This window comes from Coregonus clupeaformis, chromosome 1 (assembly GCF_020615455.1).
Source record: "Coregonus clupeaformis isolate EN_2021a chromosome 1, ASM2061545v1, whole genome shotgun sequence".
NCBI lineage: Eukaryota > Metazoa > Chordata > Actinopteri > Salmoniformes > Salmonidae > Coregonus > Coregonus clupeaformis.
Genome location: NC_059192.1, coordinates 65181035 through 65205813, shown reverse-complemented (window position 1 = coordinate 65205813; position 24779 = coordinate 65181035). Strand labels below are relative to the sequence as shown.

The window sequence follows — 24779 nt, the reverse complement described above, 5'->3', positions numbered from 1 at the left end:
CACATGTTAGTGCGACGTTTGTTTTGTCGCCTGTGTGCGCCGTGTATTCGCCTTCGGGCTTATTGTGCTTATGTCGTTTGTGAATATTGCACTAAAGCCTTTGGACTGAGCCTCTGCGTCCTGCGCCTGATTCATACACCACACCCACCTTCAGCACCCGTTGACAGAATCACACACCACCATGGAATCAGCAGGATCGGCAGTGACGCCTGTGTCGCTCGAGGAGCATATCCGTGGGCAAGATGGCCAGATAAGACAACTGGAGTTCGCTCTACAGGACGTGATCAACACCTTGCACCGATGGGAAGCCAGCAGGGTACCCACACCTCCACCTACCCTACCCACCCCATCGGCCGGTCCACCAGTCCCAGGTCCGGAACCCAGGAGGATTCGGCTCTCGCTCCCGAGGGCGTATGACGGAACAGCTGCCGGGTGTCAGGGGTTCCTCCTACAGGTGGAGCTCTACCTGGCCACTGTACACCCGGTGCCCTCGGGACACGAGAGCGTTTCCGCCCTCATCTCCTGTCTCTCGGGAAAGGCGTTGGAGTGGGCTAACGCTGAGTGGAGGAAGATGGACGCCAACACCATCTCCTACGCCGAGTTCTCCCGCCGCTTCAAGGCCGTGTTTGACCATCCACCTGAGGGCAAAGCGGCGGGGGAGCGGCTAGTCCACTTGAGACAGGGGAGGAGGAGCGCACAGGCGTTTGCTTTAGAGTACCGGACTCTAGCGGCGGATGCAGGGTGGAATGAACGGGCTCTCATCGACCATTTTCGGTGTAGACTCCGGGAGGACGTTCAACGTGAGTTGGCCTGCAGGGATACCCATCTTACCTTCGACCAGTTGGTCGATATGTCCATCCGTCTGGACACCCTGCTGGCCACCCGTGGACGTCCCGAGGGGGGTCCGTCCATTCCGCCCTCCGGCACCTCCGAGCCGAGCCCTATGGAGCTCGGGGGTGCCGGCGCTAGAGAACGGAGGAGGAAGAGCCCGAGGTTTGGTTTGGTCTTGATGTTGTACACCTGTGTCTAGTTAGTCCTCGTTAGTGTTCTATTTAGTTCTCGTTGTGTGTGTCTGTGTTTGTGTGTGATTGCTATTCTGTTTCGTGTTGGAGCTACTATTTTCCCTCCAGTGTTTTGGAGAGGTTCTTTTGCACATGTTAGTGCAACGTTTGTTTTGTCGCCTGTGTGCGCCGTGTATTCGCCTTCGGGCTTATTGTGCTTATGTCGTTTGTGAATATTGCACTAAAGCCTTTGGACTGAGCCTCTGCGTCCTGCGCCTGATTCATACACCACACCCACCTTCAGCACCCGTTGACACACACCTTAATACACACACACCTGATATGACGGCCCCATCACCAGCCCAAATCATCTGGATATGCCCACTTTACAACAGACTCACATACACAAACACACACACCACACACAGAGCAGACACACACACACACAGAGAGAGAGACAGACACACACAGAGACAGACACACACACTAGAGGTGTAAACGTTTAAACCTTAAAATGAAGTTGGGATCCTTAACGTTAAGAAAAATCCCACAATTTAAATCACAGTGCAGTTATCACAGAACCTGTTATTTACCGTGCTATAGCCTAACTAGACGACAGGCTATAAAGGCCTGGGGAAAGCTGGGTCATTTAAATAAAGCCAGAGAGGAAGAGGAGAACTTTGTGAATTTGCGAGGCATACAAGACAAAACATTGTGAGACACAGGTTACCAAGACATTCTTTCTGCCTGCCCCCTCCTCTCTTTCCCTCACGCTGGCCTGCCTGCCCCCTCCTCTCTCTCTCTCTCTCACGCTGGCCTGCCTGCCCCCTCCTCTCTCTCCCTCACGCTGGCCTGCCTGCCCCTCCTCGCGCTCCCTCACACTGGCCTGCCTGCCCCCTCCTCTCTCTCTCTCTCACGCTGGCCTGCCTGCCCCCTCCTCTCTCTCTCTCTCACGCTGGCCTGCCTGCCCCCTCCTCTCTCTCCCCTCACGCTGGCCTGCCTGCCCCCTCCTCTCTCTCCCTCACGCTGGCCTGCCTGCCCCCTCCTCTCGCTCCCTCACGCTGGCCTGCCTGCCCCTCCTCTCTCTCCCTCACGCTGGCCTGCCTGCCCCTCCTCGCGCTCCCTCACGCTGGCCTGCCTGCCCCTCCTCGCGCTCCCTCACGCTGGCCTGCCTGCCCCTCCTCTCTCTCCCTCACGCTGGCCTGCCTGCCCCCTCCTCTCGCTCCCTCACGCTGGCCTGCCTGCCCCTCCTCGCGCTCCCTCACGCTGGCCTGCCTGCCCCTCCTCGCGCTCCCTCACGCTGGCCTGCCTGCCCCTCCTCGCGCTCCCTCACGCTGGCCTGCCTGCCCCTCCTCGCGCTCCCTCACGCTGGCCTGCCTGCCCCTCCTCTCTCTCTCCCTCACGCTGGCCTGCCTGCCCCTCCTTGCGCTCCCTCACGCTGGCCTGCCTGCCCCCTCCTCTCTCTCCCTCACGCTGGCCTGCCTGCCCCTCCTCTCTCTCCCTCACGCTGGCCTGCCTGCCCCTCCTCTCTCTCCCTCACGCTGGCCTGCCTGCCCCTCCTCTCTCTCCCTCACGCTGGCTCGCCTGTTCATGCTCTTCACCAGAGATCTGTATATAATGACGAGATGCTCATGTCTCCGCCATAACAATGGGAGTTGTTGTCCCAAGGGCAGGAAGGCAGGCGACAAGCTAAGGTCCAAAATAAGCCCATAGAAACGCATTGGGCTGGGGGCCTCCCGAGTGGTGCAGTGCCACTAGAGATCCTGGTTCGAATCTAGGCTCTGTCGTAGCCAGCCGCGACCGGGAGACCCATGGGGCGGCGCACAATTTCCCCAGCGTCGTCCAGGGTAGAGGAGGGATGTCCTTGTCCCATCGTGCTATAGCGACCCCTGTGGCGGGCCGGGCGCAGTGCACACTGACTCGGTCGCCAGGTGTACGGTGTTTCCTCCGACACATTGGTGCGGCTGGCTTTCGGGTTGAGCGGGCACTGTGTCAAGAAGCAGTGCGGCTCGGTTGGGTTGTGTTTCGGAGGACGCACGACTCTCGACCTTCGCCTCTCCGGTGTCTGTACGGGGGTTGCAGCGATGGGACAGGGACTGTAACTACTACCAATTGGATACCACGAAAAAGGGGGTAGATAGGCCTAGTACATGGTTCTGACTGTCTACCTGGTGGCCAACCTGCCTATACTGATAGATAGGCCTAGTACATGGTTCTGACTGTCTGCCTGGTGGCCGACCTGCCTATACTGATAGATAGGCCTAGTACATGGTTCTGACTGTCTGTCTGGTGGCCAACCTGCCTATACTGATAGATAGGCCTAGTACATGGTTCTGACTGTCTGTCTGGTGGCTGACCTGCCTATACTGATAGATAGGCCTAGTACATGGTTCTGACTGTCTGTCTGGTGGCTGACCTGCCTATACTGATAGATAGGCCTAGTGCATGGTTCTGACTGTCTGTCTGGTGGCTGACCTGCCTATACTGATAGATAGGCCTAGTACATGGTTCTGACTGTCTGTCTGGTGGCCAACCTGCCTATACTGATAGATAGGCCTAGTACATGGTTCTGACTGTCTGTCTGGTGGCTGACCTGCCTATACTGATAGATAGGCCTAGTACATGGTTCTGACTGTCTGTCTGGTGGCTGACCTGCCTATACTGATAGATAGGCCTAGTACATGGTTCTGACTGTCTGTCTGGTGGCTGACCTGCCTATACTGATAGATAGGCCTAGTACATGGTTCTGACTGTCTGTCTGGTGGCTGACCTGCCTATACTGATAGATAGGCCTAGTACATGGTTCTGACTGTCTGTCTGGTGGCTGACCTGCCTATACTGATAGATAGGCCTAGTACATGGTTCTGACTGTCTGTCTGGTGGCTGACCTGCCTATACTGTGCCCCTCCCTTCTCCCTCGCTAGCTCGTTATGAAAGATGTGAGTGTTTGTGTTCTCGGAAGTACGGCGCTAACCAGTCTCCTCTGTTCCAAAAATACTGAATCTTAGGAGTCGATTCCTACCAGAATCAAATCTTGACACAAATGGGAGTCGACACCGGGAGTCGACGTGCAAGGAGTGGAGGAATCAATTATTTTGGCTTCGACTCTCCACCACTACGTCATCATCATTAACAGTTGGAAAATGGCAGAGAAAGACAAGAGACAGCAGTCCTGTAGGACAATACTTTGAGGAGTTAAATGAGAAGGAAATGCAGACTTTGTGAGGTGGAATTGAGGTACAGTAATGGTAGTACAGGTACAATGCTAAACCATCTGAAAGGGACGCACCTTGAGACCCAAACCATTGCTGGCAGCAGCACAGCTGCATTGGGAATTCTCATGGAATAAAAAATACAGAAATGTTGCGTTTTAACGGAAACTGATACAAAAATGGCAGTTTAAAAGTTACGGAAAATGTTATATTTGTCACATACCTAACACACACACACACACACACACACACAGAGAGACACACACACACACAGAGACACACAGAGACACAGAGACAGACAGAGACACAGAGAGATAGAGAGACAGAGACACAGAGACACAGAGACAGAGAGAGACACAGAGAGACAGAGAGAGAGAGACAGAGACACAGAGAGACAGAGACACAGAGCACACAGAGCACACAGAGACACAGAGCACACAGAGACACAGAGACACAGAGACACAGAGCACACAGAGCACACAGAGCACACAGAGACACAGAGCACACAGCACAGCCAGAGCCCGAGCACACAGTACACACAGACCGAGACAGAGAGTCACACAGACACACAGAGACACAGAGCACACAGAGACACAGAGCACACAGAGACACAGAGACACAGAGCACACAGAGACACAGAGCCACAGAGAGACAGAGAGACAGAGACACAGAGCACACAGAGAGACAGAGACACAGAGCACACAGAGACACAGAGACACAGAGACACAGACACACAGACACACAGAGAGGGTGTGGTTCTAACTTTTCAAACACACCAGAAGCTCAAATTAATCCCAATTTGTCGAACGGGGAAAACTTTGGGGATTTCATACTTCATCCCAGCTTTCGTCACCTTTGCGTGAATAGCCAGAGGCTGAAATAATTGTGTTTTTCTTCCCCGAGGCTCACTCAGTACACACAACCCACTGGCCTACATAATGTCACACACACACACACACAACCCACTGGCCTACGTAATGAGACACACACACACACACACACACAACCCACTGGCCTACGTAATGACACACACACACACACAACCCACTGACCTACGTAATGCACACACACACACACACACACACACACAACCCACTGGCCTACATAATGTCCTCTACAGCCCTGGGACTATACTGAGGACAGGATACGGGGGGGTAATATGGTGTATACGGAAACAAAGTTAACAGTAAAACAAGCTAGAAAATCCAATGATACTTACCGTTAACAGACTAGCAATGGCCACATCTTATGGTTTTACTCAGGGTGTGTGTGTGTGTGTGTGTGTGTGTGTGTGTGTGTGTGTGTGTGTGTGTGTGTGTGTGTGTGTGTGTGTGTGTGTGTGTGTGTGTGTGTGTGTGTGTGTGTGTGTGTGTGTGTGTGTGTGTGTGTGTGTGTGTGTGTGTGTGTGTGTGTGTGTGAACCATCCCTAAGGCTTTGAAAAGGGGCAAAATGAGATCCCATCTTCTGCTTTGGTTAATACTCAAACGCTTAGCAGCTAAATCTAGAACACACACACAAGAACCACGGAGCACAATGCCTGCCGTCAAAAATAGCCGTTAAATCTTTTGACCCCTCAATTTGCCCACCTTTAGATAATACAGGTCTGTTTGAAGCGAGGTGAAAGGGACGACTAGCATGCAATTTAGAGATACTACTGAATAGTAATGTTCAGTCTCTGACATCTCTTCTTCATCTATTCCTGATTATGTGAGCAGCACAGAGGAGAGAGAGAGAGAGAGAGAGAGAGAGAGAGAGAGAGAGAGAGAGAGAGAGAGAGAGAGAGAGAGAGAGAGAGAGAGAGAGAAAGAGGGAGAGAGGAAGAGAGAGGGAGAGAGGAAGAGATAGAGAGAGGAAGAGGAAGAGGGAGAGAGGAAGAGAGAGGAAGAGAGAGAGAGAAAGAGAGGAAGAGAGAGGGAGAGAGAGGGAGAAAGAGGGTGACAGAGAGAGAAGGGTGCCGTTTGACACTGCCATTTTCAATGACAAAATACAATCTGGGAGCGGCGATGATAATTGGACAGACAGACAGGGGGGATTAAGAGTGGAGGTTGGGGCCCCAGATTAAACCACGTCTCGGTCAGAGCGAGGGATCTGGAATTTCATCATCTCAGAGGGGGAGGACAATAGCTTATTCTTCCCCGTCTCCTCTACCTCTCTGATGAGGGGTCAGGAAAAGTCACCTTTCCTCTTCTCTTCTCCTCCTCCTTCTATCTCCCTGGCTGCATTCACTCATTGAGCGAAATATATATGAACTAACCCAGATACCAGGTTTGGATTTGACAGTAGACTGCCCTGCTCTACACAGACAGAAGCACCCACACACAGTGACACACACACACACAGAGCCCTGACCAGACCATGTGCTGTGAGTGTGTTTTAGTACCTATGTTGTACTGCCCTCTGGCGTCTGTAGAACATCACCAGGCTCTACAGAATGGCTGTCTAATGGAAGTAAAGGGAACCAGATCTCTGCTCTGATTGGTCTCTTGAGGTCTGACATCACATCGTAACACATTAGATTCTCTCTCAACGCGCTCATTGGTGATGTTGGATTCCTGTTCAGAAACACTTGAGTTCATAGTTTGTGCTCAAAGGGGTTTTGGCTTTTTTTCAAGGAAGGTAGCTATGGAGTGAGTTACCTGCCAAAAGGTCTCTCACTCCTATCACCAGGATCGTATGAAAATCCATATGTAAATTGTCAGGATCGTGAGAAAAGCCATGCGTGAAACATGAAACGTAAACGTTAAATTTCATCTGTGAACATTCGAACACCATGTTACGATTACGGACTAGCATTTTAGGCTTGAACAAATCTTGTGTTGCAATTCTGACGTACAATAATACCTTTCAGAGTTTTGGCAGTTTCATCTCACCAATAAAATAAACGTACCCCAAACGGCCTGTGAGGAGTGCTACGCGAACAAGCATAACACAGAATTTTAAAAAACGGAAAGAGGTCTCCTGCACGTTTTCAAGTTAAAAGTCTCCATTCTCTATTACTCCTCAGTTGAGTTTACTTCACATTTAGGTAGCTAATGTAATGGATTTGTTTGCCAGCGCAAGTCCAGATAGCACTAGCTGTATTATGCCTACAACAGTGAAGTTTCAGTCTGCTAGGTGTATCTGTACAGCATGGGCATATCTCTGGGTGAAGTGGACATCCCCATGCATGCACTTTATCAAAATATGAGTAATTTAATATTGCACCATCCCAATTATAACCAGTAGTATCTACCAGGAATAATGAAACATAGAATAACAATATATGTTTGGTGAATCTATTCATTATGTATGACCACTGGAGTCTTTGCCACTCAAAATCTTTTTTTTAAGGAATATTTTTATATGCATTTCATAACTTAAAATCTTGCCAAAGCATATTCCGTAGGATTTTTAAAATAATTTAACATGATTTATATGAATCGGGTCATGAACATATGGACATTGAAATGAACAAGGAAATGGTTAAACGGAGGCGAAGTCTGGCATAAGCTTATTCCCACACTTTACAACAACTCTGTTGTAGTGGTTTTAGGTAGTCTCCCTGCAGGCTGTTCCCTCCATCGGGACACCGCTGCCCAGTTGAAGAGCTTGTGATCTCCATGCAGCCCCATGCGCCTTCTGAAAAGCCCTCAGCCTCAGAAGATGCCCTTCTGGAGGCATGCAGCCATACAGTCACTATACCCTAATGTAGGCCTATTTGCCTTCTAGCCAAATCATGTGCAGAGCGTTGCCTATTTGCCTTCTAGCCAAATCATGTGCAGAGCGTTGCCTATTTGCCTTCTAGCCAAATCATGTGCAGAGCGTTGCCTATTTGCCTTCTAGCCAAATCATGTGCAGAGCGTTGCATGATGCGTGCAACTCACCATTCCAACATATTTGAACATTTAATTCATCCTTCATTCAGTTCAGTCAGTCAGTCAGTCAGTCAGTCGTCCGAGTTGCAAAAGGAACTAAAAATCTAAAGAGAATAGAACAGTCTTATCCATTACTTTAATAATTCAATGTTTCATTTAGGCCTATCCCCCCCCCCCCAAAAAAAAAAATAGGCCTTCAACTTGTAGGCATTTCAATTTAGGCTATAATTTTGTGTACTGGTGTCTTACGGAATAATTTTAGAACTCTATTTGTGTTTTATAACAGTTTTTATTATAGGCCTCCCCTTAGAGAGAGACCCCAGCTCACAGCCTCTAAATACAGACTCTAAATACAGCCTCTAAATACAGCCTCTAAATACATGTTAAAGAAAACAGTTGAAGAAGCAGGTGCAGTGGCTGACAGGGTAAACAGATCTGGCAGTAAGAACAGACTATAGATAGTCTGGACCATGTGGGACCCCTTGGCTATTTCGCTCAGGACAGGTTATAGCCAAGACTTAATCAATATTTAGTTTTGTCTCATGTATTGATATGGATATAGCCTCTGCGTGACGGGGTGGTGTAATGCAAAGCCTACCCACAGAGTGGAATTCACTAATACAACAGTCAGAATGCCTAATATAAGGCCTACAGTCCCTGCTCCCAAAATACTGGAAAAAGTGTGAAATGAAACCGGAAGCTGCAAAGCAACTCTTAACGTCTGGGCTAGAGTTGCTTGATTGACTAGCTAACTTCGACCAGCTACGTTTGGTTCATGTCCTTTGCAGGTGCCACATTACTGACAAAAGGTTGTACTCATAAAAAAGATCTGTAACCGAGTAAAGGGAGACGTAAAGTATGAATTGAACGTGTAAATGTTCCTTCATGTATGTTTACTGATCTAATTTAAAGTTTACGTTTCATGTTTCACGCATGGCTTTTCCTACGATCCTAACAATTAACTTATGGCTTTTCTTACGATCCTAACAGTTTACTTATGGATTTTCTTACGATCCTAACGATACGTACGTTCAACCGCTTGGCAGCTATCTCGTTCCATAGGTAGCTGGCTAAAGACTCAGTGGAACCAAAGAAGGCAATCTGCTTTGTCAAACGTGGACAGACAAACAGCTCAGAACACACACAAATACACACACACACACACACACACAGTGACCCCCCCCCCCCAAACTGAGTAATCTGCTGCCAACTAGTCCAGTCAGTCAGGAGGTCTTTGATGTTAGTCTCACTTGGAGCAATGTCCTCTCAACCTCTTCACTTTCCCATCTTCCCCCATATCCCCCCATCTCCCCCCCCCATATCCCCCATATCCCCCATCTCCCCCTTTCTCTCTCTTTCCAATGCTCTGTTTTTCCTTCCCTCCTTTAAACCCCACCTTCTCTCCCCTCCTTGTAGCTCCTTTCTGGATTTTGATAACTAGCGGGTATAGTCCTAATTCTGCTCTGCATACATTGTTTAGGGTTTTGCGTTGTACACAAAGTATATTTTTGCAGAATTCTGCATGCAGAGTCTCAATTGGGTGTTTGTCCCATTTAGTGAATTCTTGGTTGGTGTGTGGACCCCAGACCTCACAACCATAGAGGTCCCTTTCTCTACCTCCATCTCTCCCCACCCCACACACGCAAGTAACCATGTTTTTCTAGTTCCACCTTTGCAATACATTCAGTTCCTACTCCATTCAACTCTCTCCTTCACCAAGAGACTACTAAGAGTTCAAAAAGCCCACCTTGCCCTGTTCCCACAAAACAAAACAAAAGCAATTCTCTCTTCTTTTCAACTGTGTGTTTCATGCCACTACTGACATTTACATTTTATTCTGTAAGACACATTACACATTACATGAGAACTGTAAAGGGTATTTATCTTTGAACTTTATAGGAACAGATCACAAGCGGGACTAACATATGAAACAGCACTTTTTCAGAGATCAGCTGATGATTCTATTGGGGGAGGCATGATGGAGAGAGGAAGAGATGAGGGAAGGAGAGAGGGAGGGAGAGAGGGAGATGGAGGTAGAGGAGGGAGAGAGAGGTAAATGGAGGGAGAGAGGAGGGAGAGAAAGGTAGATGAGGTAGAGAGGAGGGAGAGAGGTAGATGGAGGGAGAGAGCGGTAGATGGAGGGAGAGAGAGGTAGATGAGGGAGAGAGAGGTAGATGGAGGGAGAGAGAGGTAGATGGAGGGAGAGAGAGGTAGATGGAGGGAGAGAGAGGTAGATGGAGGGAGAGAGAGGGAGATGGAGGGAGAGAGGTATATGGAGGGAGAGAGAGGTATATGGAGGGAGAGAGAGGTAGATGGAGGGAGAGAGAGGTAGATGGAGGGAGAGAGAGGTAGATGGAGGGAGAGAGAGGTAGATGAGGGAGAGAGAGGTAGATGGAGGGAGAGAGAGGTAGATGAGGGAGAGAGAGGTAGATGAGGGAGAGAGAGGTAGATGGAGGGAGAGAGAGGTAGATGGAGGGAGAGAGAGGGAGATGGAGGGAGAGAGAGGGAGAGAGAGAGGTATATGGAGGGAGAGAGAGGTATATGGAGGGAGAGAGAGGTAGATGGAGGGAGAGAGAGGTAGATGGAGGAAGAGAGAGGTAGATGAGGGAGAGAGAGGTAGATGGAGGGAGAGAGAGGTAGATGAGGAAGAGAGAGGTAGATGAGGGAGAGAGAGGTAGATGGAGGGAGAGAGAGGTAGATGGAGGGAGAGAGGTAGATGGAGGGAGAGAGAGGGAGATGAGGGAGAGAGAGGTAGATGGAGGGAGAGAGGAGGGAGAGAGGTAGATGGAGGGAGAGAGAGGTAGATGAGGGAGAGAGGAGGGAGATGGAGGGAGAGGAGGGAGAGAGGTAGATGGAGGGAGAGGGGGGTAGATGGCGGGAGAGGGGGGTAGATGGCGGGAGAGAGAGGTAGATGGAGGGAGAGAGGAGGTAGAGATAGAGGAAGAGAGACAGGAAGAGAGAGATAGATGGAGAAAGAGAGGAGGGAGAGCGAGAGAAAGGGAGAGACATTTTGAGAGAGGTACCAGTGGACTGGCTTCGTGCCACCCAGGAGCCTCCTACCCATCTGTTATTTTCCCCCAGTGGAGAACACACACACACACACAATAATGGTCCCATGCCAAGGGTTCCAGACAGATGTGACCTTTCCCTTTGACTCAGTACTAGAAGCATGCTCTGGATTTCCCAACCTGAGATTTAATTCCCCAAGGTGTACTCAGTCTTTGAACACAAACACACACACACAGACATAGTAAAGGTATGAGTGTCCTATGCCAAAAACATTCCTAATATGACTTCATTACCCGTCATTGGAGATGCAGTGAATGTTTTTACTTAAGGACTGAAAGCTAATATCTGAGTCTGACCACTAGATGGCAGCATGTACCCATGTAATTCCAGGCCAGCCCTGTCCAGTCCATATAGTCCAGCCCTGTCCAGTCCATATAGTCCAGCCCTGTCCAGTCCATATAGTCCAGCCCTGTCCAGTCCATATAGTCCAGCTCTGTCCAGTCCATATAGTCCAGCTCTGTCCAGTCCATATAGTCCAGCTCTGTCCAGTCCATATAGTCCAGCCCTGTCCAGTCCATATAGTCCAGCCCTGTCCAGTCCATATAGTCCAGCCCTGTCCAGTCCATATAGTCCAGCCCTGTCCAGTCCATATAGTCCAGCCCTGTCCAGTCCATATAGTCCAGCCCTGTCCAGTCCATATAGTCCAGCCCTGTCCAGTCCATATAGTCCAGCCCTGTCCAGTCCATATAGTCCAGCCCTGTCCAGTCCATATAGTCCAGCCCTGTCCAGTCCATATAGTCCAGCCCTGTCCAGTCCATATAGTCCAGCCCTGTCCAGTCCATATAGTCCAGCCCTGTCCAGTCCATATAGTCCAGCCCTGTCCAGTCCATATAGTCCAGCCCTGTCCAGTCCATATAGTCCAGCCCTGTCCAGTCCATATAGTCCAGCCCTGTCCAGTCCATATAGTCCAGCTCTGTCCAGTCCATATAGTCCAGCTCTGTCCAGTCCATATAGTCCAGCTCTGTCCAGTCCATATAGTCCAGCCCTGTCCAGTCCATATAGTCCAGCCCTGTCCAGTCCATATAGTCCAGCCCTGTCCAGTCCATATAGTCCAGCCCTGTCCAGTCCATATAGTCCAGCCCCGTCCAGTCCATATAGTCCAGCCCCGTCCAGTCCATATAGTCCAGCCCTGTCCAGTCCATATAGTCCAGCCCTGTCCAGTCCATATAGTCCAGCCCTGTCCAGTCCATATAGTCCAGCCCTGTCCAGTCCATATAGTCCAGCCCCGTCCAGTCCATATAGTCCAGCCCTGTCCAGTCCATATAGTCCAGCCCTGTCCAGTCCATATAGTCCAGCCCTGTCCAGTCCATATAGTCCAGCCCTGTCCAGTCCATATAGTCCAGCCCTGTCCAGTCCATATAGTCCAGCCCCGTCCAGTCCATATAGTCCAGCCCCGTCCAGTCCATATAGTCCAGCCCTGTCCAGTCCATATAGTCCAGCCCTGTCCAGTCCATATAGTCCAGCCCTGTCCAGTCCATATAGTCCAGCCCTGTCCAGTCCATATAGTCCAGCCCTTTGCAGCCCAGACTAGACCAGCCCAGTATAAGTGAGGGGAGAGGTAAGACTGTACTCACATTTTCTATGACAAACGTCCACTCCTTGTCTTCAAACTCTTCTGCGTGGGGGTCCTAGGAGAGAAAACAAATGAGACAGTGCCTTCAGAAAGTATTCAGACACCTTCCCCTTTTCCACATTTTGTTACCTTACAGCCTTATTCTAAAATTGATTAAATTGATTTTTTCCCCTCATCAATCCACACACAATACCCCATAATGACCAAGCGAAAACCGGTTTTTAGACATTTTTGCAATTGTATAAAAAATTTCAAACAGAAATACCTTATTTACATAAGTATTCAGACCCTTTGTTATGAGACTCGAAATTGAGCTCAGGTGCATCCTGTTTCCATTGATCATCATTGAGATGCTTCTACAACTTGATTGGAGTCCACCTGTGGTAAATTCAATTGATTGGACATGATTTGGAAAGGCACACACCTGTCTATATAAGGTCACACAGTTGACAGTGCATGTCAGAGCAAAAACCAAGCAATGAGGTTGAAGGAATAGTCCATAGACCCCCGAGACAGGATTGTGTCGAGACACAGATCTGGGGAAGGGTACCAAAAAATGTCTGCAGCATTGGAGGTCCCCAAGAACACACTGGCCTCCATCATTCTTAAATGGAAGGAGTTTGGAACCACCAAGACTCTTCCTAGAGCTGGCCGGCCGGCCAAACTGAGCAATCGGGGGAGAAGGGCCTTGGTCAGGGAGGTGATCAAGAACCCGATGGTCACGCTGACAGAGCTCCAGAGTTCCTCTGTGGAGATGGGAGAACCTTCCAGAAGAACAACCATCTCTGCAGCACTCCACCAAATCAGGCCTTTATGGTAAAGTGGCCAGATGGAAGCCACTCCTCAATAAAAGGCACATAACAGCCTGCTCGGAGTTTGCCAAAAGGCACCTAAAGGACTCTCAGACCAAGAGAAACAAGATTCTATGGTCTGATGAAACCAAGATTGAACTCTTTGGCCTGAATGTCAAGCGTCACGTCTGGAGGAAACCTGGCCCCATCCCTACGGTGAAGCATGGGACAAGTCTCTGAATGTCCTTGAGTGGCCCAGCCAGAGCCCGGACTTGAACCCGATCTAACATCTCTGGAGACCTGAAAATAGCTGTGCAGCACCGCTTCCCATCCAACCTGACAGAGCATGAGAGGATCTGCAGAGAAGAATGGGAGAAACTCCCCAAATACAGGTGTGCCAAGCTTGTAGCGTCATACCCAAGAAGAATCAAGGCTGTAATCTCTGCCAAAGGTGCTTCAACAAAGTACTTAGTAAAAGGTCTGAATACTTATGTAAATGTTATATTTCCGTTTTTTTATTGATACATTTGCAAACATTTCTGAAAACCTGTTTTTGCTTTGTCATTATGGGGTATTATGACTACATTGATGAGGGGGGGAAATAATTTCATCCATTTTAGAATAAGGCTGTAATGTAACAAAATGTGTAAAAAGTCAAGGGGTCTGAATACTTTCCGAATCCACTGTAAGTATTGAACTTTAGAAACGTTCAATGTTGTATTGATCGGCTAGTTAACACAGAAATGTGGCAGTTTCCCAGACATAGAACAACCTAGTGCAGGACTAAAATGCATTCTCAATAGAGATCCAATGAAATACCTTTTTAGTCCAGGGCTAAGCTTAATATGCATAATAGATACAGTGGGGAAAAAAAGTATTTAGTCAGCCACCAATTGTGCAAGTTCTCCCACTTAAAAAGATGAGAGAGGCCTGTAATTTTCATCATAGGTACATGTCAACTATGACAGACAAATTGAGAAAAAAAAATCCAGAAAATCACATTGTAGGATTTTTAATGAATTTATTTGCAAATTATGGTGGAAAATAAGTATTTGGTCACCTACAAACAAGCAAGATTTCTGGCTCTCACAGACCTGTAACTTCTTCTTTAAGAGGCTCCTCTGTCCTCCACTCGTTACCTGTATTAATGGCACCTGTTTGAACTTGTTATCAGTATAAAAGACACCTGTCCACAACCTCAAACAGTCACACTCCAAACTCCACTATGGCCAAGACCAAAGAGCTGTCAAAGGCTGGGAAGACTGAATCTGCAATAGGTAAGCAGCTTGGTTTGAAGAAATCAACTGTGGGAGCAATTATTAGGAAATGGAAGACCTACAAGACCACTGATAATCTCCCTCGATCTGGGGCTCCACGCAAGATCTCACCCCGTGGGGTCAAAATGATTACAAGAACGGTGAGCAAAAATCCCAGAACCACACGGGGGGACCTAGTGAATGACCTGCAGAGAGCTGGGACCAAAGTAACAAAGCCTACCATCAGTAACACACTACGCCGCCAGGGACTCAATCCTGCAGTGCCAGACGTGTCCCCCTGCTTAAGCCAGTACATGTCCAGGCCCGTCTGAAGTTTGCTAGAATGCATTTGGATGATCCAGAAGAGGATTGGGAGAATGTCATATGTCATATGGTCAGATGAAACCAAAATAGAACTTGTCGTGTTTGGAGGACAAAGAATGCTGAGTTGCATCCAAAGAACACCATACCTACTGTGAAGAATGGGGGTGGAAACATAATGCTTTGGGGCTGTTTTTCTGCAAAGGGACCAGGACGACTGATCCGTGTTAAGGAAAGAATGAATGGGGCCATGTATCATGTGATTTTGAGTGAAAACCTCCTTCCATCAGCAAGGGCATTGAAGATGAAACGTGGCTGGGTCTTTCAGCATGACAATGATCCCAAACACACCGCCCGGGCAACGAAGGAATGGCTTCGTAAGAAGCATTTCAAGGTCTGGAGTGGCCTAGCCAGTCTCCAGATCTCAACCCCATAGACAATCTTTGGAGGGAGTTGAAAGTCCGTGTTGCCCAGCAACAGCCCCAAAACATCACTGCTCTAGAGGAGATCTGCATGGAGGAATTGGCCAAAATACCAGCAACAGTGTGTGAAAACCTTGTGAAGACTTACAGAAAACGTTTGACCTGTGTCATTGCCAACAAAAGGTATATAACAAAGTATTGAGAAACTTTTGTTATTGACCAAATACTTATTTTCCACCATAATTTGCAAATAAATTCATAAAAAATCCTACAATGTGATTTTCTGGATTTTTTTTCCTAATTTTGTCTGTCATAGTTGACGTGTACCTATGATGAAAATTACAGGCCTCTCTCATCTTTTTAAGTGGGAGAACTTGCACAATTGGTGGCTGACTAAATACTTTTTTTCCCCACTGTAGTTATCACTGGCTGGTGTAACGCTAACCATGTATCTGGGATAGTATGCATGCATCGCCTGCATGTATTTACATTGTGTGCTCATGCTTCAGGTGACAGAAATCTGAACTTACAACCAGTGTTTTGAAACGTCTTTAATAATACTTTCCTGTGGGTCTCAAAGACCCAGTTGCATAAGGACCCCACCACCCAGAAAACCAGTAGAGTTTATGTCCAAATGTCATTTGATTCAACATTCCTTGCTGAGGTCCTGAGAGAAAGTCATTACATTACATTCTCCCAGACAGTACATCGTTAGCATTAGCTACCTAGCTATCACCGGCTGGTCTATCAGGCTACTGGGAAACTACCTAGCTATCACCGGCTGGTCTATCAGGCTACTGGGAAACTACCTAGCTATCACCGGCTGGTCTATCAGACTACTGGGAAACTACCTAGCTATCACCGGCTGGTCTATCAGACTACTGGGAAACTACCTAGCTATCACCGGCTGGTCTATCAGACTACTGGGAAACTACCTAGCTATCACCGGCTGGTCTATCAGGCTACTGGGAAACTACCTAGCTATCACCGGCTGGTCTATCAGGCTACTGGGAAACTACCTAGCTATCACCGGCAGGTCTATCAGGCTACTGGGAAACTACCTAGCTATCACCGGCTGGTCTATCAGGCTACTGGGAAACTACCTAGCTATCACCGGCTGGTCTATCAGGCTATTGGGAAACTACCTAGCTATCACCGGCAGGTCAAATCAGGCTACTGGGAAACTACCTAGCTATCACCGGCAGGTCAAATCAGGCTACTGGGAATCTACCTAGCTATCACCGGCTGTTCTATCAGGCTACTGGGAAACTACCTAGGTATCACCGGCTGGTCTATCAAGCTACTGGGAAACTACCTAGCTATCACCGGCTGGTCTATCAGGCTACTGGGAAACTACCTAGCTATCACCGGCTGGTCTATCAAGCTACTGGGAAACTACCTAGCTATCACCGGCAGGTCTATCAGGCTATTGGGAAACTACCTAGCCATCACCGGCTGTTCTATCAGGCTACTGGGAAACTACCTAGCTATCACCAGCTGGTCTATCAGGCTACTGGGAAACTACCTAGCTATCACCGGCTGGTCTATCAGGCTACTGGGAAACTACCTAGCTATCACCGGCTGGTCAATCAGGCTACTGGGAAACTACCTAGCTATCACCGGCTGGTCTATCAGGCTACTGGGAAACTACCTAGCTATCACCGGCTGGTCTATCAAGCTACTGGGAAACTACCTAGCTATCACCGGCAGGTCTATCAAGCTACTGGGAAACCACCTAGCTATCACCGGCTGGTCTATCAGACTACTGGGAAACTACCTAGCTATCACCGGCTGGTCTATCAGACTACTGGGAAACTACCTAGCTATCACCGGCTGGTCTATCAGGCTACTGGGAAACTACCTAGCTATCACCGGCAGGTCTATCAGGCTATTGGGAAACTACCTAGCTATCACCGGCAGGTCAATCAGACTACTGGGAAACTACCTAGCTATCACCGGCTGGTCTATCAGGCTACTGGGAAACTACCTAGCTATCACCGGCTGGTCTATCAGGCTACTGGGAAACTACCTAGCTATCACCGGCTGGTCTATCAGGCTACTGGGAAACTACCTAGCTATCACCGGCTGGTCTATCAGGCTACTGGGAAACTACCTAGCTATCACCGGCTGGTCTATCAGGCTACTGGGAAACCAGCCTCATATGGGCCATTTCCAGGTCTATTAGCCATCCAGGCTGTCTGTCAGATGATGGTTTGGATGCTGATGTGAGATGACACTGAGTCATTCAGAACAGAAGGGCTCAGAGGGAGAGGACATACACCATTAGGCCTGTCCTCAAACTGATGGGACGAATGGTGGGAGGATGGTATGGAAGGATGGTAGTGAGTTGGAGGAGAGTAAAGGGCAGTAATGGAAGCAATATGCACTCAGTCTGACTGGGCTGGCATTCGACCTTTTGAGGAAGTAGGCCTACTCCAGGAACATGCACGCAGGCAGGCAGGCGCACAACATGGGGTTGAACTCTTTCAGTGTGACTGCTGGTTCTAATCCCCAAGCCGACTGGGGGAACATTCCCATATGTAACATGTATGCAGAATGACTGAGTGGCTTTGGATAAAACTCGGATAAATGGCATATATTATATGACATTATAAGTCGCTCTGGATAAGAGCGTCTGCTAAATGACTTAAATGTGAATGTAAAAATGATATAAGATATTCTGTACAGAACCTGAAAAGGTCTGTACTTTTCTATACCTCGCCACAGAACACAGTTGACTACTTCCTTGTGTGAACAGGAAGGAGGGGCGGGTCCAGAATAAAGAGCGATGACATCATTAACTGTTTTACTGCCACTATCCTAGAACCTCAGCCTGTAGAGCTCTGGGGTCATTTTCATAAAGCACCTCAGAGGAGGAGAGCTGATCTAGGATCAGGAGGGACGTGGACAGGAGGGACGTGGACAGGAGGGACGTGGACAGGAGGGACGTGGACAGGAGGGACGTGGACAGGAGGGACGTGGCCAGGAGGGACGTGGACAGGAGGGACGTGGACAGGAGGGACGTGGACAGGAGGGACGTGGACAGGAGGGACGTGGACAGGAGGGACGTGGACAGGAGGGACGTGGACAGGAGGGACGTGGACAGGAGGGACGTGGACAGGAGGGACGTGGACAGGAGGGACGTGGACAGGAGGGACGTGGACAGGAGGGACCTGACCCTAAATCAGCAGCCCTACTATGGTTGGGCCGTATTTCGAAATTGATTTGAATATTTGTACGTTTTAAATAAATACCTGCAGTCAACTTGTGCATAATTTCACCTGTTAGATAATTTATAATTATGAAGTTTCCTGGTACTAGTTTCCCAAAACAGCAGTTTGAGCCGTGTATTTGTTTATAAAGAAGCACAATGAGCTTAACGGGAGGTTCCTGAGGTGAGCAAGTTACACCTGTATGAAATTCACTACTCATGTTTGCCAGATATATAATAACTATTAAGTGAACTATCTAAGATGTGCCAAATAAATTCTCTCCAGCTGAGTTTTGCTAACGCTAGCTAAGTGGCTAACGTTAGCTTGCAAGATGAAGCTTCTTGGTAACAACAGCAGAGACAATCCCCTCCTGGATTAAGATCCCTGCTATACAGAAGCATACCAGATGGACATCATGAAAATGATCGGAGGAAGTTCAGGAGCAAAAACAAACAAAATATAATTAGTGACTGTGTCCATAAAATGTATATAGTATGTATAAGCATGAATTAGGGAAGGGATGGTGGGGGTTGGAAAGTAATAAAGGGAAGTGGAAGCTAGGTAAACGCGGGAAGAGCGCAAGCAAACATTTACTAAGACAGACAACCCAGCTCATAAAGTTATGCAAGTATCTCAAAATGCAGTTTGCGGCACGCACAAAACAAATAGCAGGGATCTTTTTTTTTCTTCTTAGGGGGTAGATAAGCTTTAATATTGCAGATAGATTGTAACTTCCATCAATGTAATTGTCTGCATCACTTCCATTCCCCCATATGTTTTTAGTTTTTTTTCTCTCGCATATATATATATATATATATATATATATATAGATACTTGCATAACTTTATGAGCTGGGTTGTCTGTCTTAGTAAATGTTTGCTTGCGCTCTTCCCGCGTTTACCTAGCTTCCGCTATTGGGGATTCCTTAGTACTTGTTCGCATTCTGGTGAGTGACGTTTATGTTTTATTTTTATTTTTTATATATAGCGCCCCTTGTGTGCACTACCGGTAATAGCGTATTTCCTGGTACGGCACAGGCACGGAATGAAGGTACCCAACCCCAACTACTACTCTGAGACGCTTTATGGATACAGGCCCTGGCTACTATGTGTAGCTTTGACTTGTTACACAACCTCAGCCTACAGTTGTAACAGATTAGATGTTTACCTTTGACTTGTTACACAACCTCAGCCTACAGTTGTAACAGATTAGATGTTTACCTTTGACTTGTTACACAACCTCAGCCTACAGTTGTAACAGATTAGATGTTTACCTTTGACTTGTTACACAACCTCAGCCTACAGTTGTGATATATTAGATGTGTACCTTTGACTTGTTACACAACCTCAGCCTACAGTTGTAACAGATTAAATGTTTACCTTTGACTTGTTACACAACCTCAGCCTACAGTTGTAACAGATTAGATGTGTACCTTTGACTTGTTACACAACCTCAGCCTACAGTTGTAACAGATTAGATGTGTACCTTTGACTTGTTACACAACCTCAGCCTACAGTTGTGATATATTAGATGTGTACCTTTGACTTGTTACACAACCTCAGCCTACAGTTGTAACAGATTAAATGTTTACCTTTGACTTGTTACACAACCTCAGCCTACAGTTGTAACAGATTAGATGTGTACCTGTTTGCTTCTACACCAGCTAGCCTGTCAGCAAGAGATCAGCATGTTGAAATACCAGTCTCTCTCACACACACACAGGAAACAGAGTGAAACACACACACAGAAAACCTACCTTGAAGAGTGTGACAGTGATTTCTATGTTTTCTGGTACAGGCCAAACCACCACTCCTCGGTAGGGGTTCTTGATGCCTGGCTGCCAACTGTGAGCCTGGGGAGAGATTGAGAGAGTTGATTTATTTTCCCTTTTGTACTTTAACTATTTGCATTTCTGATTGTTTATTTAACTTTTGTTTATTATCTATGTTTCCCATGCCAATAAAGCAATTTGTATTGATTTGAGAGAGGAAGAGAGAGACAGAGAGACACAGAGTGACAGAGAGACACAGAGTGACAGAGACACACAGAGTGACAGAGAGACAGAGTGACAGAGAAACACAGAGTGACAGAGAGACAGAGTGACAGAGAAACACAGAGTGACAGAGACACACAGAGTGACAGAAACACAGAGGGAGACAGACACACAGAGACAGAGGAGACAGACACACAGAGACAGAGAGAGATAGACACACAGAGACAGAGAGAGAGACAGAGAACACAATAAATACACTTTAAATCACTAAATATAACATGAAGGGTAAAGACCCTTACCCAAATGCCTGCCAAGGTGCAGAGCAACGAATAATAAACTCTGAACAAATACTATAGAAGGTTGTACACTATATCTCTCCCCAGGGAATTAGCCTGCCTCCTACTTCCTACTTCCAGCTAAACAGCCTGAAGTGCTACCAAGACACAGAGCTAACAGGACACACACCTTGGAGGACTTCCGTCGGCTCCTGCGCGTCCACACCACTACCAGCTTGTCTGGCTGCCTGGAAAAGAACAGAGGAAGGAGGATGGATGAGGAGAGGACAGTCTGGAGATGATCATATCACAGACCGGCCATTTAATAAGGGAAAGGTTTGACCTGTGTGCCCTCTAGCCATGTCTTTCCATGATTCATTCAATCAATCAAATCTATTTTATAAAGCCATTTTTACATCAGCACTTTACAGTAACCCGGCCTAGAGCCTCATTTCCTAATGCGCTGTGTGGTACTATGTCCCCCTATAACTACAGTAGTACACAGTCCATTCAGGTGGCTCAGTGGGTAGGAGCGAGGTGCTGGCACACTCAAGGTTGTGGGTTCAAATCCCGCCTAGGCATTGAGTTTCTGTGTCCAAGAGAAATTTCACGAACGCTGTATGAACTAGCGTGTCCACGTTCCACAAAGAAATACACTCCCCTGAACACATCCCAGCACAGTACAACAGAGACCCATGTCCGATACAACACACAGAGTCCTGCTGCAGTATAAATGAATGATGACCCCTGACCTAGTCAATGTGGACTGATGCAGACCAGTATAAATGAATGATGACCCCTGACCTAGTCAATGTGGACTGATGCAGACCAGTATAAATGAATGATGACCCCTGACCTAGTCTCTGTGGACTGATGCAGTCCAGTATAAATGAATGATGACCCCTGACCTAGTCTCTGTGGACTGATGCAGTCCAGTATAAATGAATGATGACCCCTGACCTAGTCAATGTGGACTGATGCAGACCAGTATAAATGAATGATGACCCCTGACCTAGTCAGTGTGGACTGATGCAGACCAGTATAAATGAATGATGACCTCTGACCTAGTCAATGTGGACTGATGCAGACCAGTATAAATGAATGATGACCCCTGACCTAGTCAATGTGGACTGATGCAGACCAGTATAAATGAATGATGACCCCTGACCTAGTCAATGTGGACTGATGCAGACCAGTATAAATGAATGATGACCCCTGACCTAGTCTCTGTGGACTGATGCAGTCCAGTATAAATGAATGATGACCCCTGACCTAGTCTCTGTGGACTGATGCAGTCCAGTATAAATGAATGATGACCCCTGACCTAGTCAATGTGGACTGATGCAGACCAGTATAAATGAATGATGACCCCTGACCTAGTCAGTGTGGACTGATGCAGACCAGTATAAATGAATGATGACCTCTGACCTAGTCAATGTGGACTGATGCAGACCAGTATAAATGAATGATGACCCCTGACCTAGTCAATGTGGACTGATGCAGACCAGTATAAATGAATGATGACCCCTGACCTAGTCTCTGTGGACTGATGCAGACCAGTATAAATGAATGATGACCCCTGACCTAGTCTCTGTGGACTGATGCAGACCAGTATAAATGAATGATGACCCCTGACCTAGTCTCTGTGGACTGATGCAGACCAGTATAAATGAATGATGACCCCTGACCTAGTCTCTGTGGACAGATGCAGTCCAGTATAAATGAATGATGACCCCTGACCTAGTCAATGTGGACTGATGCAGACCAGTATAAATGAATGATGACCCCTGACCTAGTCAATGTGGACTGATGCAGACACAGACCAGACCAGAGGGGAGACACTCAAATCAAATATTATTTGTCACATACACGTGTTTAGTGGGTGTAGCGAAATGCTTGTGTTTCTAGCTCCGACAGTGCAGCAATATCTAACAATTTCACAACATATACCCAATACACACAAATCTAAGTAAGGAATTAATTAAGAATATATATTTGGACGAGCGGCATGGACTAAGATACAGTAGAATATTGTAGAATACAGTATATACATTTGAGATGAGCAAGATATGTCAACATTATTAAAGTGACCAGTGATTTCTATAGGCAGCAGCAGCCTCTAATGTGCTAGTGATGGCTATTTAACAGTCTGATGGCCTTGAGATAGAAGCTGTTTTTCAGTCTCTCTGTCCCAGCTTTGAGGCACCTGTACTGACCTCGCCTTCTGGATGATAGCGGGGTGAACAGGCAGTGGCTCGGGTGGTTGATGTCCTTGATGATCTTTTTGGCCTTCTGTGACATCGGGTGCTGTAGGTGTCCTGGACGGCGGGTAGTTTGCCCCCGGTAATGCGTTCGGCAGACCGCACCACCCTCTGGAGAGCCCTGCGGTTGCGGGTGGTGCAGTTGCCGTACCAGGCGGTGATACAGCCCGACAGGATGCTCTCAATTGTGCATCTGTAAAAGTTTGTGAGGGTTTTAGGTGCCAAGCCAAATTTCTCTGTTGCACCTTCTTCACCACACTGTCTGCGTGGGTGGACCATTTCAGTTTGTCAGTGATGTGTACGCCAAGGAACTTGAAGCTTTCCACCTTGTCCACTGCAGTCCCGTCGATTTGGATAGGGGGGTGCACCCTCTGCTGTTTCCTGATGTCCACGATCATCTCCTTTGTTTTGCTGACGTTGAGTGAGAGGTTATGTTCCTGGCACCACACTCCCAGAGCCCTCACCTCGTCCCTGTAGGCTGTCTCGTCATTGTTGGTAATCAAGCCTACTACTGTTGTGTCGTCTGCAAACTTGCTGATTGAGTTGGAGGCGTGCTTGGCCACGCAGTCATGGGTGAACAGGGAGTACAAGAGGGGGCTGAGCACGCACCCTTGTGGGGCCCCAGTGTTGAGGATCAGCGAAGTGGAGGTGTTGTTTCCTACCTTCACCACCTGGGGTGGCCATTTAGGAAGTCCAGGACCCAGTTGCACAGGGCGGGGTTCAGACCCAGGGCCTTCAGCTTAATGATGAGCTTGGAGGGTACTATGGTGTTGAATGCTGAGCTATAGTCAATGAACAGCATTCTTACATAGGTATTCCTCTTGTCCAGATGGGATAGGGCAGCGTGATGGCGATTGCATCGTCTGTGGATCTATTGGGGCGGTAAGCAAATTGAAGTGGGTCTAGGCTGACAGGTAAGGAAGAGGTGATATGATCCTTGACTAGTCTCGCAAAGCACTTCATGATGACAGAGGTGAGTGCTACGGGGCGATAGTCATTTAGTTTAGTTACCTTTGCTTTCTTGGGTACAGGAACAACGGTGGCCATTTTGAAGCATGTGGGAACAGCAGACTGGGAAAGGGAGAGATTGATTATGTCTGTAAACACACCAGCCAGCTGGTCTGCGCATGCTCTGAGGACGCGGCTAGGGATGCCGTCTGGGCCGGCAGTCTTGCAGGGGTTAACATGCTTAAATGTCTTACTCACGTCGGCCACGGAGGAGGAGAGCCCACAGTCCTTGGTAGTGGGCTGCGTCGGTGGCACTGTGTTATCCTCAAAGCGGGCGAAGAAAGTGTTTTAGCTTGACCGGAAGCAAGACGACGGTGTCGTCTGGTTAGGGGAGGTTTTAATAGTCACAGTGGGCACAACATCTCCTATACACTTCCTGATAACTTCAGTCACCGTTTCAGTGTATTCGTCTAAATTATTTTCGCAAGCTACCCGGAACATATCCCAGTCTGCGTGATCAAAACAATCTTGAAGCGTGGATTCCGATTGGTCAGACCAGCGTTGAATAGTCCTTAGCAGGGGTACTTCCTG

At 47.9% G+C, this 24779-nt stretch overlaps 1 protein-coding gene across 1 annotated transcript in view; it reads right to left on the bottom strand.

The window, feature by feature from the left end:
- ehbp1 (EH domain binding protein 1) overlaps positions 1–24779 on the bottom strand; it is a gene marked incomplete at its 3' end in the record, with an annotated part of 223343 nt that overhangs the window by 174720 nt on the left and 23844 nt on the right. Inside the window, 3 exon segments of the mRNA XM_045215207.1 lie at positions 12711–12764; positions 20468–20563; positions 21170–21227. Coding sequence (XP_045071142.1) covers positions 12711–12764; positions 20468–20563; positions 21170–21227 — 208 coding nt within the window.